Consider the following 15,512-nt stretch of genomic DNA (forward strand, 5'->3'; position numbering starts at 1 on the left):
CATCCCATTTCCCCACTTGTTTCCTCATCTCTGTAAATTATTTCCCCATCCAATTTCTTCTTGAAAGCTCTAAGTGATTATGTTTCTATCAACCTAATAGGCAGCAAGTTGTAAATCACAACTATTCTCCACCTAAAAAGGTATTGTCTCATATTCATTTTATAAATTTTGCATATAACCAATTTCAAATGCTACAAGTCTCTCCCCTTTCCAGGCACTATCAAAATGAATACACATTACCATTGGGCAGGGAGTACAGGAGGTTTGGGTCCAACACCACCAGGATTGGGAACAGTAATTACACCTGAAACATCAGTCTCCTGAATCATTGTGAATAAATTCATTCACCCACAACTCTGAACTGATGCCACAACCTACAGACCCACTTTCAAGAACTCTACAACTCATGTTCTCAATATTATTTATTTTATTTACACAATTTGTCTTCTTTTGCACATGATTTTTTGTTGGGTCTTTGTATATGTAGTTTTTCAAAAATTCTATTATATTTCTTTATTTTCTGCAAATATCTGCAAGAAAATGAATCTCAAGGTAGGATTTTAAAAAAAATTTATTGGGATACAGCAAACAGGTTTATGTGGCCCTTCGAGCCACGCTGCCCAGCAATCTTCCAATTTAACGCTAGCCTGATCATGGGACAGTTTACAGTGACCAATTAACCTGCCAAACAGCACGTCTTTGGACTCTGGAAAGAAACCAGAGTAAGTCCATGTGGTCACAAGGAGAACACACAAACTCTTTGCAGGCGGAGGAAGGAACTGAACCCAGGTCACTGGTACTGTACAGCGTTGTGCTAACCACTACGTTACTGTGCTGCCCCAAATATGGTAACATATACTACCTTGGTACTTCAATAATAAATTTTATTTTGACTCTTTTTTCTTGCTTCTACCAAGTTTTGCTGACTGGCCTGTGATAAATTTTTTGGCATGCCCCTATGCTCTTGTCCTACTCATGATGTTACCTATATTTACCTAAACAGAAATGAGCTCACCTTCTGTACAAGTAGATTGCTGATCTCAGGGATGAAGTTCTCAGTCAAAATTTTATACAGCTTCTTTTCCTTTGCACACTGACTCTCTCCAAAGGACTCAGCCAGATGTTTCCATTCTTCTAAAGTGTGACATACAAGACTCCATGTGCCCTTTTCATCTATATGCAGTACTGAAGAAACTAGTTCCAGAAATTAATCAGAGAGAGAGAATTAGTATTATATTTTGGCTTTGTTTTCATCACACTTGAGGAATGCTGTCAAACCCTATGAAGAATAACATCCAAGTTAAACTACTGTCGAAGGAACCCCCATTGATACCGAAGATCGAAGCCCAAAGGTCGAATGAAAGTCCAGAAGTTGAAGCCCAGAGGTCTGTCCTGGAGTTAGAGGACTGTTTGTGTGTGGGGTGGGTCGGAGGTTTGATGGGAGTGAGGAAAGGGGCTTGTTTTGCTGTTGTTGTTCTGTTGTGTTGTGTTCTGTGTGCTCTACTGAGCTCTGTAGACATGCTATGTTGGCACCGGAATGTGTTTGGTTGTTAACACATTCCACTGAATGTTTCCATGTACTCGTGATAAATTAATCTGAATTCCCCCAAAACTCTCATCACCTCGACTATGTTATATTAGAAAATACTACATGACAATCAAACCCCATGCAATTGAAACAGAATAAATACAAATCCATCAATGTTTGAAGTTTTTTGACATTAGGCCTCCAGAAGCAGGTGATACAAATGTGAAGTAGCCCAGGATAACCCAATGCCTATTTTCAGAAGTTTCAATACAATATCATGCCTAATGTGCTGAAGGAACATGGAGGTGGTTGTTTAGCATTACGGATGACTAAACAACATTTATACTTGTAAAGCAAGAGTGCAAATCAAGGACTTGTGGCACAGTTACTTCAATGATATAGAAACACAGAAAACCTATAGCACTATACAGGCCCTTCAGCCCACAATGCTGTGCTGAACATGTCCTTACCTTAAAAATTACGTAGGGTTACCCATAGGCCTTTATTTTTCTAAGCTGCAGGAGTCTCTTAAAAGACCCTATCGTATCTGCCTCCACCACTTTCGCCAGCAGCCTATTCCATGCATTCACCACTCTCTGTGTGAAAAACTTACCCGGACATCTCCTCTGCACCTGCTTCCAAGCACCTTAAAACTGTGCCCTTTCGTGTTAGCCATTTTAGCCCTGGGAAAAATCCTGACTATCCACACAATCACTGCCTCTCATCATTTTATACACCTCTATCAGGTCACCTCTCATCCTCCACCACTCCGAGGAGAAAAGGCAGAGTTCACTCAACCTGTTCTCATAAGGCATGCTCCCCAATCTAGGCAACATCCTTGTAAATCTCTTCTGCACCCTTTCTATAGTTTCCACATCCCTCCTGTAGTGAGGTGACCAGAACTGAGCACATATAAACTTTTTAACAACCAGCATCCCCCAGAGCTAACATATGATTGGAATTTTTGTTAAATGTTTCATATCAGTATGATATAATCATGAACTGTTTCAGTTCCATAATCTACATCTAATTAGCAATTTACTAAATGCCACATAATGCATATTCTTCATCACTCTTCACCTGCCAATAAGTACCACCACTAGTGCTTTGTGCTTATACATTCTTACCATTACACCCGATTGCATCATTTTCCTTCTGCACATTAGCTTCTTCATCAGAAGTTCCACCAAGCAGTCCACTTCCCTTTTCTCCTCTCTCAAACCTAAATATAAAACGGAAATCTTAAAGTCTGGAAGAAATGTGTTAATTGCAACAGTAACAAGTATTATTCAGCAAAATGTTACTTAACTGTAACGCATTATGAAAAGCAACTGCTCTTTGCATGTTCTACCCTACCTTGATTTTGATAAACTGTAACGAAGTTTCCACTTTTTCTTTAGCTTCTCATTTTCAGTTTTTGTAGTATTTTTATGTAATACCTTGGAATTTTTCATTTTTTGTTCCTCTTTAAGTTTCTTTCCTTTTCTAGAAAGCAAAGGTTACAGTGACTCACTGAAAGTTAACATCTGACAACACTGACTTCTGACACTGAATAAAACTCACAGTATTCATGCTTCAATGTGTAAACCTATCATTAAAGTTACTTTAGGTGTACAAGGGTATCCAGGAAAAAGCAGCATACTTAATTGGGGAATGCATACATTCATTCCTTCCACCATGAACATACCATGGCTGCATATCATCTACAAAATGCATTGCAATTACTTGCCAATGGCACTTCAACACCTACATCAAAGACAGCAGAGTCACAGGAAACACTTCCACCATGAAATTTTGTGCCACATCCTACACCATTCTAACTTGCCTTTACTTCATTGCTGGCTTGCAAAGTTGGGAACCCAAGGACATCAGCTGTCCGAGATGGCTGCTCATCATCACAGCCCTAAGAATAATTGGGAAGGAGCAATAAAAATTGGCCTTGGCTGCATCTCAAAGCAAATAATTTGTTTTTAATAATTGAATTCCTTCCATTTTACATCAACTACAGTTGCCAAGTCCACACATGGAGCTAGTGAGAAGAGAGAGCTATGTTGACTGCATGCACCAGTAATAGAAAAGGCAGCCCAGGTCCATACACTGTTTCTGTCTAATGCTCTTGAGCACTTCAGGGAACAGAGTGCCTGATGGTTCCTCTTGGTCTAACCTACCACCCCATGAGCTTCCTTATCCAACACATCATTCTTCGCAACTTATATCATCTCCAAAGGGATTGTACCAACAAACACATCTTTACCTCCTTCCCACTTTCCGCAGGGATCGCACTCTCTGTGATTCCCTTGCCCATTTGCCTCTCTCTACTAATCTCCCTCCTGGCACTTAACCCTGCAAACGGCCAAAGTGCTACACCTGCCCATTCACCTTCTCCCTCACCTCCAATCAGAGCCTCAAACAGTCCTTCCAGGTGAGGCAACACTTCACCTGTGGATCTGTTGGGTTTGTCTATTGTATCTGGTGTTCCCGATGCAGCCTCTTCAACTTCGGTAAGTTAGGAGACTGCTTTGTCAAGCACCTCTGCTCCATCCGCCAAAAATGGAGCTTCCCAGACACCAGCCATTTTAATTCCCATTCTCCTTCCTGTTCCAACATGTTGGTCCATGGCCTCCTCTTCTGCTATGATGAGGTCTCTCTCAGGGTGGAGGAACAACAGCTCATATTCCGACTGGTTACCCTCCAACACGACAGCATGAATATCAATTTCTCCTTCTGGAAGTTTTTTCTTCCCCTCCCTTTCCTTCTCTTTGGTTCCCCACGCTGGCCTCACCAGCCTAATACCACCCCACTGGGTCCCCTAATCCTTCCCTTCCTCCTCTGGTTCACTCTCTTTTCCTATCAGATTCCTTCCACTCCAGCCCTTTACATTTTCTACCAATCTGGCTTCACCTATCACCTTCCAGCCAGTCCTCCTTTCCTTCCCACCCTTTTATTCTGGCATCTTCCCCCTTCCTTTCCAGTCTTGAAGAAGGGTCTTGGCCCAAAATGTCAACTGTTTATACATTTCCATAGATGCTGTCTGACCTGCTGAGTTCCTCCTGCATTTTGTGCATGTTGCATTGGATTTCCAGCATCTGCAGAATTTCTTGTATCTAGAAAATACCTTGTTTGCAAAGTCACAAGCAATCTTGACATAAAAGGGATGAAAAGGGGAGAGAGCAGGAATGACACTGAGCGAGAACATCAGCCACAAACATACCAAACAGTCCACTCCTGCTTCTGTTTTTATTTTAAAAAGGTAGTTTAAAAAAAACACACACCTGCAATAACCCATAGGCTGCCAGAAGAATAATTGGGCAAAAAAGGCCAAGAAAGGAAATCACTGTAATCTTTGATCGCCTTACCAATCAAGAACCCGCTTTAAATGTACTCAGTGACTCGGCCTCCACAGCTGTATGTGGCAATTGTTACGCCCGTGGCCCCCTCCTTTTTGAGAATGGCAGGATCGCTATTGATTCGAGTCAGGAGACCCAGGAAATGAGAGAAAGACATGCAGAATCCACAAAGAGTTTGGAATGTGTTCTGGCCTCCAAAAGGCGGAACCATTGATAACGGCTATTGTCTCTTGGAGATGGACTTGTGTATTGAATCCTGTACGATGCATCGAAGCCCCCAGGCAATGAACCGAGGTGGGGGTTGGTGGAGGGATTGATCATCCCACCCTGATTGACATCTGAGACCCTGTGAGTCAGGATAAAAGAGGGTCTGAGGAACAGCCCCTTCAGACGCACCAGAAGAAACGCTAGCGATCCCGTAATAGCAAAAACTGGTGGAAAGGCCACGTGCGTCCTTTTCCATTTGCCCCGGAATCGGTGGGCCCTTTTACCACGGAAGAACGGTTTTTAGCTAACAACGGGGAAATCAACTCCCAACGACTCTCGAAGGATTGACATCATAAAAGGAATGGGCAAGTTTTAACCCGTCTTTCTCTCCAACCAAAAAGCTGCAGCTTGACTACAGTGACTTTTATATTTCCATCGGACAATACATTACCCCCTAGACAACGATAGCGCTATTTCTTATTGATTATTATTATACCCGCTCTTTTAGATTTAGTATTGATGAAGTATATTATCTGTATGGTTGCATTGATATTATTTTGTGTATGTTTATCAATAAATACTGTTAAAAATAGTACCATCAGACTTCAACGGACCTCTCTATCTTTGCTGGTAAGTGACCCAGTTACGGGGTACGTAACACAATGAATACAGCTGTGGAGGCCAAGCTGTATATATCCACATATTCACTAACCTCTAGCTAAAGAAACTCCTCATCTCCATTCTAAAGGGACATCCTTATATTCTGAGGCTGTACTCCCTGGTCCTGGACTCTCCCACTATAGGAAACATCCTCTCCATAATCCACTCTATTTTGGCCTTTCAATATTTGATAGGTTTCAAAAAGATCCTCCCTCATTCTTCTAAACTCCAGTGACCACAGGGCCAGAGTCAGCAAACAGTCCTTATATTCAAGGAGAATTACCTGAAATATCCAGGTACTCTCTCATTCCAATACTTCAATTGAGAGACATCACTGCACACTGATCAAAATGAATTTTTGCAATTAACAGGCAATTTGAATCAACCTTGTACTTAAAGAAATTTAAACTAATTACGACACAAAATTTTAATTACCTGTTATCATTCTTTGATAGTTTATATTTTAGGTCCTCCTTTGGCGGCACGGGTGGAGGGATCTCTTTGTACAGCCTGGTGCCATAGAAATACCAGTATCTAGCCCCAGTGTTGTCCTCTCCGAGTGCTTCTACTCTTAAGCTATCTGCTTCGAGACCCTGAAATAAAATTCATATACATCATACCAAGAGTCGGATTACAAAAATGTTATAGGGAAAGGTTGACTAGGTTAGAACTTTAATCTCTAGAACATAGAAGATCGAGGGGAGATTTTATACAGGTATACAAAATCATGAGGGGTATAGATAGGGTAAACTGCAAGCAGGCTTTTCCCACTGAAGTGGGTGAGGCAACTAGACGTCATGGGTCAAGGGTGAAAGGTGAAATGATTAAGGGCAATTTCTTCATTCTGACTGTGATGAGAGTTTGGAACAAGCTGCCAGTTCAAGTGGTAGGTACAGGGTTGATTTAAACATTTAAGAGAAATTTGGATAGATACATGGATGGGAGGAGTATGGCGGGCTATGGTCTAGCTGCAGGTTGATGGAACTAGGCAAATTAATGGTTTAGCACACACCTGATGGGCTGTAGGCCTGTTCCTGTGTTGTAGTGTTCTATGACCCCAAATCTTGCTTTGTAACACCATTCCTCTCAATAAATATCTTTATTTGATTTTATAGTCTACAAATATGAATATACAACCTAAAAAAGTACAGAGTACCACAAAAAAGTCTACAAGATGTGAGAAATTTATAAAGCATAAGCTACAGAAATTGTGATGGGTGGGGGGATTGTGGAGGAAAGAAAAGGTAAACATGGACCACATCCTTGCTTTGGCTATTGTTCTTTTTAGTAAGACAGGAGGGAGACATACAGTTGTGACACCCAAGTTCATTAGAACTAAGTTCATTCTTTCAAGCTCAAGTACAATAGTTCTTGATATGCAGTAATTACTACTCAGACCTGGATATACAGGCCGTCCGCCAGATAATGAACTGGTTCAATTTTGACATATATTTCCAAGTTCATTTTGCCTTTAAGTGGGAAAGCACACAAAAATCATTTGATACAGTAACAATACCTTCACAGTACGATAATAAATCACATCAAAATTTACTGAAGGTGAGGAGTGAGAAAACTAGCTCGAGTTCATTGGAATGGATGCATGTACCTAACATCAAGACGTTTAAGAGTTTGCGGGCAGTGGGCAAATCATCCCTCTTGTGCTTCTTGATCTTATCACTTAAGATTCAGTGTCATGCAACCCTGCCACTTTGATCTGGCCTACGCCTTTATTAACCGGGTCCAACACTTGCCTTTATTGGATCTTGCTCCCCCTTACAAAAGTCATCGGGTTTGTGGGGGGTGTGACCAGGATCAATCGGGGTAAATATCTACAGGTATGTGGGTGCTCGTAGGGACGGCCTGAACAAGACATAATTGTAAAGCTTGTAGTCTATATAGAAGATAAAAGATTCCAAGAGGCCATATAGACTGGAGAAGGCAGTAGATGCAGAGCCAATTAAATTTAAAATGATATATTTTCATTGGAAGAATAAAGAAAGGCAAATAATCAAAGGTTTTCAAGAGGGTGCAGGCCCAGAGGCTTGCACAAAAATCTCCAAAAGACATTTTGTGAAAATTTCTTCAAGAAGAAAATATATTTAATTTTATTAATAGAGGCATAAAGTACAAGCATAAAGAAACCCCACGCATGCTTAGTGAATAAGGAATAGAAGGATATTGAACTAATGCAGGCAAATGCAATTACTATAGATAGGCATGATGGTTGGTTGAAAGGCCTATTTCTATGGTGTACAATTAACTGTCAGATGCATGCAAATTAAATCAACGAAAAGTAAACTTGAAATTAACTTTAAAAAATGTAAGGAATTAAACCTTTGATAATTTTGTTCAGAAAGACAGTGGATTTGAAGTTTAGAATAATACAATAATGAAATTCAGTAGTAGAGATGTGGTATCTAATCACAATTTTCCTCATGTTCCCATATTTAACAGCAGCATTTTTACAAAAACTATAAATAATCTAACTTAGAAGGAAAGTATAGTGAAAAACATCTTAAAATTAGAGCAGAACACAAGAGGCATTAAGACTGGAAAGCCACTCAAAACATTTGCAGCAGATAAATTTAGCAACTTTAAAAACTGTTCTATAACAGCACGCTGCAAAGTTTATAATGGGTACTGAGAACCTTTATAAGTGTATAAATTCGGTGTGCCACAATAAAAACATCAACATTTCAACAACCTGACCAACACCATTGTGCTAATATTCTTCTAGATCAGGTGTCCCCAACCTGGGATCCATAGATCCCCTGCTTAATGGTATTGGTCCATGGCATAAAAAAGATTGGGCACCCCTGCTCTAGGTTAATATATTTAAGAGAAAAAAAATTCCAGAAAATAAAATCCCTCACCTTTAGAAGGTCAAATACATCTGTGGCATCCAAACGGTAATCACATAGTCTGTGCAAAATTTCTACAATTACCCTGGAAGAAAGAGCCCTAAAGTGTATTCCCTGCAGTGGGTTTTCCTTCCCCTCTTCGAGTTCCCATCGATGTCGCATGATGTCTTCAAGATACATATGGAAATTCTCTATGCTGATGAGAGAAACAAAGCACTTTTGAGTGATCATTTCAGTAAATGAATGGGTGTGTTTGTCATTACCAGCTCCCATCATTCCAGCTAAGGGTCACAGCGAGACACATGAATTAACGTTCCACAAGATCTGCAGCAGTTTTGAGTGAAATAATTCTGCAATTGTAAAGATCTTGCTTGAAGTTATATAGGCCTCCAATATGCTATTTAGAGGAAAAGAAGACATACCAGAAACAATGTGAATGCTCCACATCAAATTAACTATCCGGGATTCCGGCCACAAAAGCACTTTGATGCATTAGAATGGATTTTTTCTTGTGCCAATTGGAGAGATACTTACAGTTTTACTTCCAAAATATTAAATAGATTAAGAAACAAGGAAGCTTTCAAAACCAAAACCAGAATATGTTGATTAAGTAGCAAATGCACTGTTGCTATCTGCATAGGAAGAATTCAGGGGAATTAATTCTCTGATCAGTTATCTCAGCTGTATATTCATTCTAAGGTCAACAACATCTCCCTCCATTCAAAATCCTGAGCCTCTGACAGAAGTTAAATCAAAATGCAACAGCAAGAGAGTGCATTATAATTCGGAGTAAGTACTTTCTTCCTTATTCATTTCAAAAGGTTCCAACTTTCATCTGCTAACGTTAACATGCTTCACAAAAATTACTGGCCAATCCTCAAAATAAAACTGGTGATCACGACAGTTGAAACTTATCTCCCTGAAATGAATAAATAGTTCCTATTAATTTAAATTTCATGAAAATGGACATTCAAATAGAGGCTCATAAAATAAAATAGAAAATATATGACACAGGAGACTACGTGGTCCTTGACAAAAACTACCCTATTCAATCCCAGTTTCCATCATGACATCTGTAACATTATAGGTTATAGTTCTGTCTGTCATTGCTGTCATCCTCGGGCAACAAATTAATCTTCCCCAATTCCTCTCTATAGGATGGAATGGAAATAAGGAAATTATCTACAGAACAGGACTCTTAATAACTCCCAATCCAGCTAGTCATCATAATCACAGGAAAGATGTTGTATTTTCACACAATACCAGGACTGAAAAATTACAGTGGTTAGAAACACTGGATAAGGTTGTTTTCTTTCATCTATGTACCTATCTGTGAATTTCTTAAAATGTCCCTCATGAATCTGCCTCTACCACCATCCTAGGCAGTGCGGTCCATGGACCTATTCCTGTGTTTAAAAAAAACCTACCTCTGACTCCACATCTCCCAATACTTTCCTCCAATCACTGTAAAATTATGCCCCCTCATATTAGTCATTTCCACCCTGGGAAAAAGTCTGGTTGTGAACTGAACACAATACTCCAAGTGGGGTCTAACCAGTGTTTTACAGAGCTGCAACATTACCTTGTAGCTCTTGTTTAATTTAATTGAGGTGCTTAAAATTTTGAGGAGCCTTGATGGGTACAGAGGTAGGACCCACTTCCCTTCAAAATTAAAGATCAGGGCACCTACAGTATACATAAGGTATAGTAGGATCAGAAGTGAAGAAAATCTTTTTTTCACTGAGACGGTTCAAGATCCAAAACTCACTGTCTCAAAAGGCAGAACCCTCCTACATTTAAATACCGTAGATTTCGCACTACAGAGCGCACCTGATTAAAAGCCGCTGGCTCTAATTTTAGAAATAAAATCAATTTTGTACTTGTAAAGGCCGCACTGGATTTTAGGCCGCACCGGATTTTCGGCCGCAGGTGTCCCACATTGTAATATGAGATATTTACACAGAAAGATATTACACGTGAGGATTTTTTAACTTTTAATTAAATCCATATGGTAACATAAACAAATACATATTGCAAATGCTTTTTTTCGAACCGTGCCTGTAACACGGCTACTTTTAAATATACGTTGCGTATACTTTTTTACTGAACAACATTCCAATATCTCCTAACGACTGGTAAAAAATATATATACTGCAGCCTACCAGGAAAAGTTATTGATCGCCTTTAACTTAAAAGCAGCGTTTTGGCTCCGCCGCTCGCCCCCCGCCTTCCCGTTTATCGCAAACCGGCATTTTTCCCACAAGACGCGGCGAAACCGGGTGTGACGTCATAGCATCCCGGGATGTAGTACAGAAAACAAATATAGTTAAAACACTTCTAACTTTAACTAACAAATGAATTACTAAGCGAAAATATTATAAACTAAATAACTGCCATAAAGGCAGCACAATGCTTTTCTTCGAGTGTTTTCCATGTTGATGAGGGTGAGTACAAATGACTGATTTACAATAATTTAATTGTGAAAGTGCGCTTGATTTATCGTACAATTTCATTGGACCTCTGTGAACTACTCATCAATTTTATTGGTCTACTGTTACGAGGCAAAATGTTTTTGGCGGCATGAAAAAAAATCATGCATTAGCCGCACCGTAGTAAAGGCCGCAGTGTTCAAAGCTGTTCAAAATGTGGGAAAAAAGTAGCAGCTTATAATCCGACATCTACGGTAATATGTGGTGCACATGAAGAGATACAACCTACTAGGCTGCAGACCTCATGCTGGAAGCCAAGATTAAAGCAAAAGCAAACTATTTTCTCCACTCAAATGGCTTAACTGACCTCCTCCTGTATCATTACCTTTTTAGGATTTTGTTTTGCAAAATGCATATGTTTTTAAATGTTCTACGGCCTTGTTCCAAATAAATTGTAGGCAACTGTTCATTTCTGTCCACCATGATCTGACCTCTTCTGCATCCTTGAAAAGGAGTAAAGGGACTATCTTTTGAGCTGATTCCTATTCTGATAACGGGTGTCCACTCGAAACTACTACTTTTTATTCCTTTCCCTAGATACTATCTGACTTGCTGAGTTCCTCTAGCATTTTATGTGTGCAACTGTGGATTTCCAGCAGCTGCAGAATTTTTTTGTGCTTTTGAATCTCTGAATTTCATTTTACATTAGTCTAGAAACATCCCCAAAGTTTTCATCATTTTCCTGTGCTTTTCATATGGCCCACAAATTTGCTTGGAAGCTCATCTTAATATTTCACATTGCTTAGTGTCAAGAGGCCTTGGGTGTATACTAGTATTTTAAAGTAAAAGTTACCCAGAGCGTTTCTACCTTGGCTCATAGCCTGAAGGCCTGCAATTATTTTTTCTAATCCCATAGTTATTCAACTGCTCTTTGTCATGGTTGAAACTGCTTCTTCAGCCTTTTGAGTGATGATCATAAGACATAGGAGCAGAATTTATTTTTCACTTTTTGTAAATAAAGTCTGTACATAAATCACCCCCTCATACCTTTATAGCACACTTAAATCAAAATACAGAATGATCAGCATCTTTCTGCTAAATATTGAGTCCACCCTATTTCATCATGGCTGATTTACTATCCTTCTAAATCCCACTCTCCTGTCTTCTCCCTAACCTTTGACACTCTTACTAATCAAGAACCTATCAATCTCTGCTTTAAATATACCAATAACTTGACTTCTGCAGGCATATGTGGCAAACAATTCCACAGATTCACCACCCTCTGGCTAAAGAAATTCCTCCTCATGATAACTCACTGAATAGGAAAGTGTCTACCTTTGTTCCTTATGCCAATGTTAGCAATGTCAATCCATCCTTCAATGGAAAAATGTCTCTTTATTTATGATACCAAACACCTGTCCAATCTTTTCCCCATTTAGTCTACTCCCAAGAGAACAATCCCAACTATTCCAGTTGACTGCAGTCTATTATCCCAGACATTTTTAAACAGTCCTCCTGAAGTACAGTGCCCAGGTTTAGAGACTTTCCTTCCAAGCCAGTGTTTTTAGTGTTAAACATAACTGCTTTGCTTTCGCACTTTATGTATAAAGCCTTTGTAAACTGCTTTCACAAGCTCTCCTGCCATTTGAAAGATTTGTAAAGATTATATTGCCTCTTTACTCTTGATACTTAAATACATCATTCTGCACCTCAGTATTAAATTTCATCACTCCACCAGTCCATGTGTTTTGTAAATTGATTGTGGACTTCAGGAAGGGAAAGCTGAGGGAACACACACTAAACCTTTATCAGGAGTTGGAAAGGGTGAGCAGTTTCAGGTTCCTGGGTGTCAACATCCTGTGCCCAGTGTATTGAGGTGTCTATGAAGACGGCTCTGCAGCGGGTATATTTGGTATGTCACCAAAAGCTCTAGCAAATTTCTACTGATGTACCATGGTGAGCATTTTAACTGGTTGCATCACTGTCTGGTACAGAGAGGCCACCGTACAGGATCGGGAAAAAAATTCCACAGGGTTGTAAAGGCATCCCCAGCATTGTGGATATCTTCAAAAGGTGATGTCTCAAAAAGGTGGCATCTGCTATTAAGGACCCCCCCCCCCCCCACCCAGGACATATTCTCTTCATATTACTACCATCAGAGAGGAGTTAAAGGAGCCTGAAGACACACACCCAATGTTTTAGGAATAGCCTCTTCTCCACCATTAGATTTCTGAATGGATAAAGAAGGAACAATAAACACCATCTCACTATTTTTGCAATAGTTAATTAATTTTTTAAAATATAGATAGATAGATAGATAGATAGATAGATACTTTATTCATCCCCATGGGGAAATTCAACTTTTTTCCAATGTCCCATACACTTGTTGTAGCAAAACTAATTACATACAATACTTAACTCAGTAAAAAATATGATATGCATCTAAATCACTATCTCAAAAAGCATTAATAATAGCTTTTAAAAAGTTCTTAAGTCCTGGCGGTTGAATTGTAAAGCCTAATGGCATTGGGGAGTATTGACCTCTTCATCCTGTCTGAGGAGCATTGCATCGATAGTAACCTGTCGCTGAAACTGCTTCTCTGTCTCTGGATGGTGCTATGTAGAGGATGTTCAGAGTTTTCCATAATTGACCGTAGCCTACTCAGCGCCCTTCGCTCAGCTACCGATGTTAAACTCTCCAGTACTTTGCCCACGACAGAGCCCGCCTTCCTTACCAGCTTATTAAGACATGAGGCGTCCCTCTTCTTAATGCTTCCTCCCCAACACGCCACTACAAAGAAGAGGGCGCTCTCCACAACTGACCTATAGAACATCTTCAGCATCTCACTACAGACATTGAATGATGCCAACCTTCTAAGGAAGTACAGTCGACTCTGTGCCTTCCTGCACAAGGCATCTGTGTTGGCAGTCCAGTCTAGCTTCTCGTCTAACTGTACTCCCAGATACTTGTAGGTCTTAACCTGCTCCACACATTCTCCATTAATGATCACTGGCTCCATATGAGGCCTAGATCTCCTAAAGTCCACCACCATCTCCTTGGTCTTGGTGATATTGAGACGCAGGTAGTTTGAGTTGCACCATATCACAAAGTCCTGTATCAGTTTCCTATACTCCTCCTCCTGTCCATTCCTGACACACCCCACTATGGCCGTGTCTTTCTTTCTTTTTATATTTCTTTTTGTAACTTATAGTATTTTTATGTACTGCTGCTGCCAAACAACAAATTTCACGATGCATGTCAGTAATATTATACCCGATTCTGATCCATGATAATGATCAGATCAAGAACAATGAGATCTACAGACGATATTCCTAGCAGCTGGAAAGTCAGAGCAGGAGGTCACAATAGCAGGATATGGAAATATACAATATAGAACAAAGATTAGGAGTCATTTCATCACTAAGAGTGTGGTGCACATGTGAAATGAAAGATTAGCATTATTTGTCACATGTACATTGAAACATGCAGAAAAATGCATCGTTTTGAGTCAAATCAAATCAGTGCGAATGTGCTGGAGGCAACACGCAAGTGTTGCCAAAAGCATGCCCACAGCTTACTAACTCCAACCCTAATGGTACGTCCTGGAATGTGGGAGAAAATCAGAGCACCAGAAGAAAACTCAGACTTCTTACAGTAATGGGAATCAAACTCAACTGGTGATTACTGGAGCTGTAAAGCAATTGCTCTACCTGCTATACTACTGTGCCACAGAAGGCAGAGGTCAAGTCAGAGATACATTTTTTTTAAGTACATAAAGCTGCTAAGTAAACACAGAAACAGAAATATATGGCTTTTTTAAGTATATAAAGAGTAAAAGACAGTCGAGTGTAGATATAGGATCAATACAAATTGACGCTGGAGATACTGTAATGAGAGATGCAGAGATGGCAGAGGAACTGAATGCGTATATTGCATCAGTCTTCAAAATAGCAGATGTCTGCAGTATACCGGATATTCAAGAGTGTCAGGGAAGTGAAGTTTGTGCAGTGAAAATTACGACTGAGAAGGTGCTCAGGAAGCTTAATGTCTGAGGGTGGATAAATCTGGAACCGATGGAATGCACCCTCGGGTTCTGAAGGAAGTAGTTGGAGAGATTGTGGAGGCATTAATGATGATCTTTCAAGAATCAATAGATTCTGGCATTGTACTGGATGACTGGAAAATTGCAAATGTTACTCCGCTATTTAAGAAGGGTGGGAGGCAGCAGAAAGGAAACTATAGACCTATTAGCCTGTCATCAGTGGTTGGGAAGTTGTTGGAATCCATTGTTAGGGATGAGAGTAGAGAGTACCTGGAGCACATGACAGATAGGCCAAAGCCAGCATGGTTTCCTGAGAGGAAAATCCTACCTGACAAACCTCCTGCAATCTTTTGAGGAAATTACAAGCAGGGTAGACAAAAGAGATGCAGTAGACATGGTGTACTTGGATTTTCAGATGGCCTTTGACAAGATGCCGC

At 40.0% G+C, this 15,512-nt stretch overlaps 1 protein-coding gene across 2 annotated transcripts in view; it reads right to left on the minus strand.

Moving 5' to 3' along the window:
• Window positions 1-15,512, minus strand: part of LOC140729716 (uncharacterized) — a 92,711-nt gene that overhangs the window by 30,962 nt on the left and 46,237 nt on the right. For both annotated transcript variants that reach the window (XM_073049827.1, XM_073049826.1), the window contains exons 3-7: window positions 8,616-8,799; window positions 6,178-6,335; window positions 2,885-3,013; window positions 2,656-2,750; window positions 1,016-1,194 (exon numbers count right to left, since the gene is read on the minus strand). In XM_073049827.1, coding sequence (XP_072905928.1) covers window positions 1,016-1,194; window positions 2,656-2,750; window positions 2,885-3,013; window positions 6,178-6,335; window positions 8,616-8,799 — 745 coding nt within the window. The remainder of the gene's footprint in view (window positions 1-1,015; window positions 1,195-2,655; window positions 2,751-2,884; window positions 3,014-6,177; window positions 6,336-8,615; window positions 8,800-15,512) is intronic.

The sequence above is a fragment of the Hemitrygon akajei genome, chromosome 6 (assembly GCF_048418815.1).
Source record: "Hemitrygon akajei chromosome 6, sHemAka1.3, whole genome shotgun sequence".
Lineage (NCBI taxonomy): Eukaryota > Metazoa > Chordata > Chondrichthyes > Myliobatiformes > Dasyatidae > Hemitrygon > Hemitrygon akajei.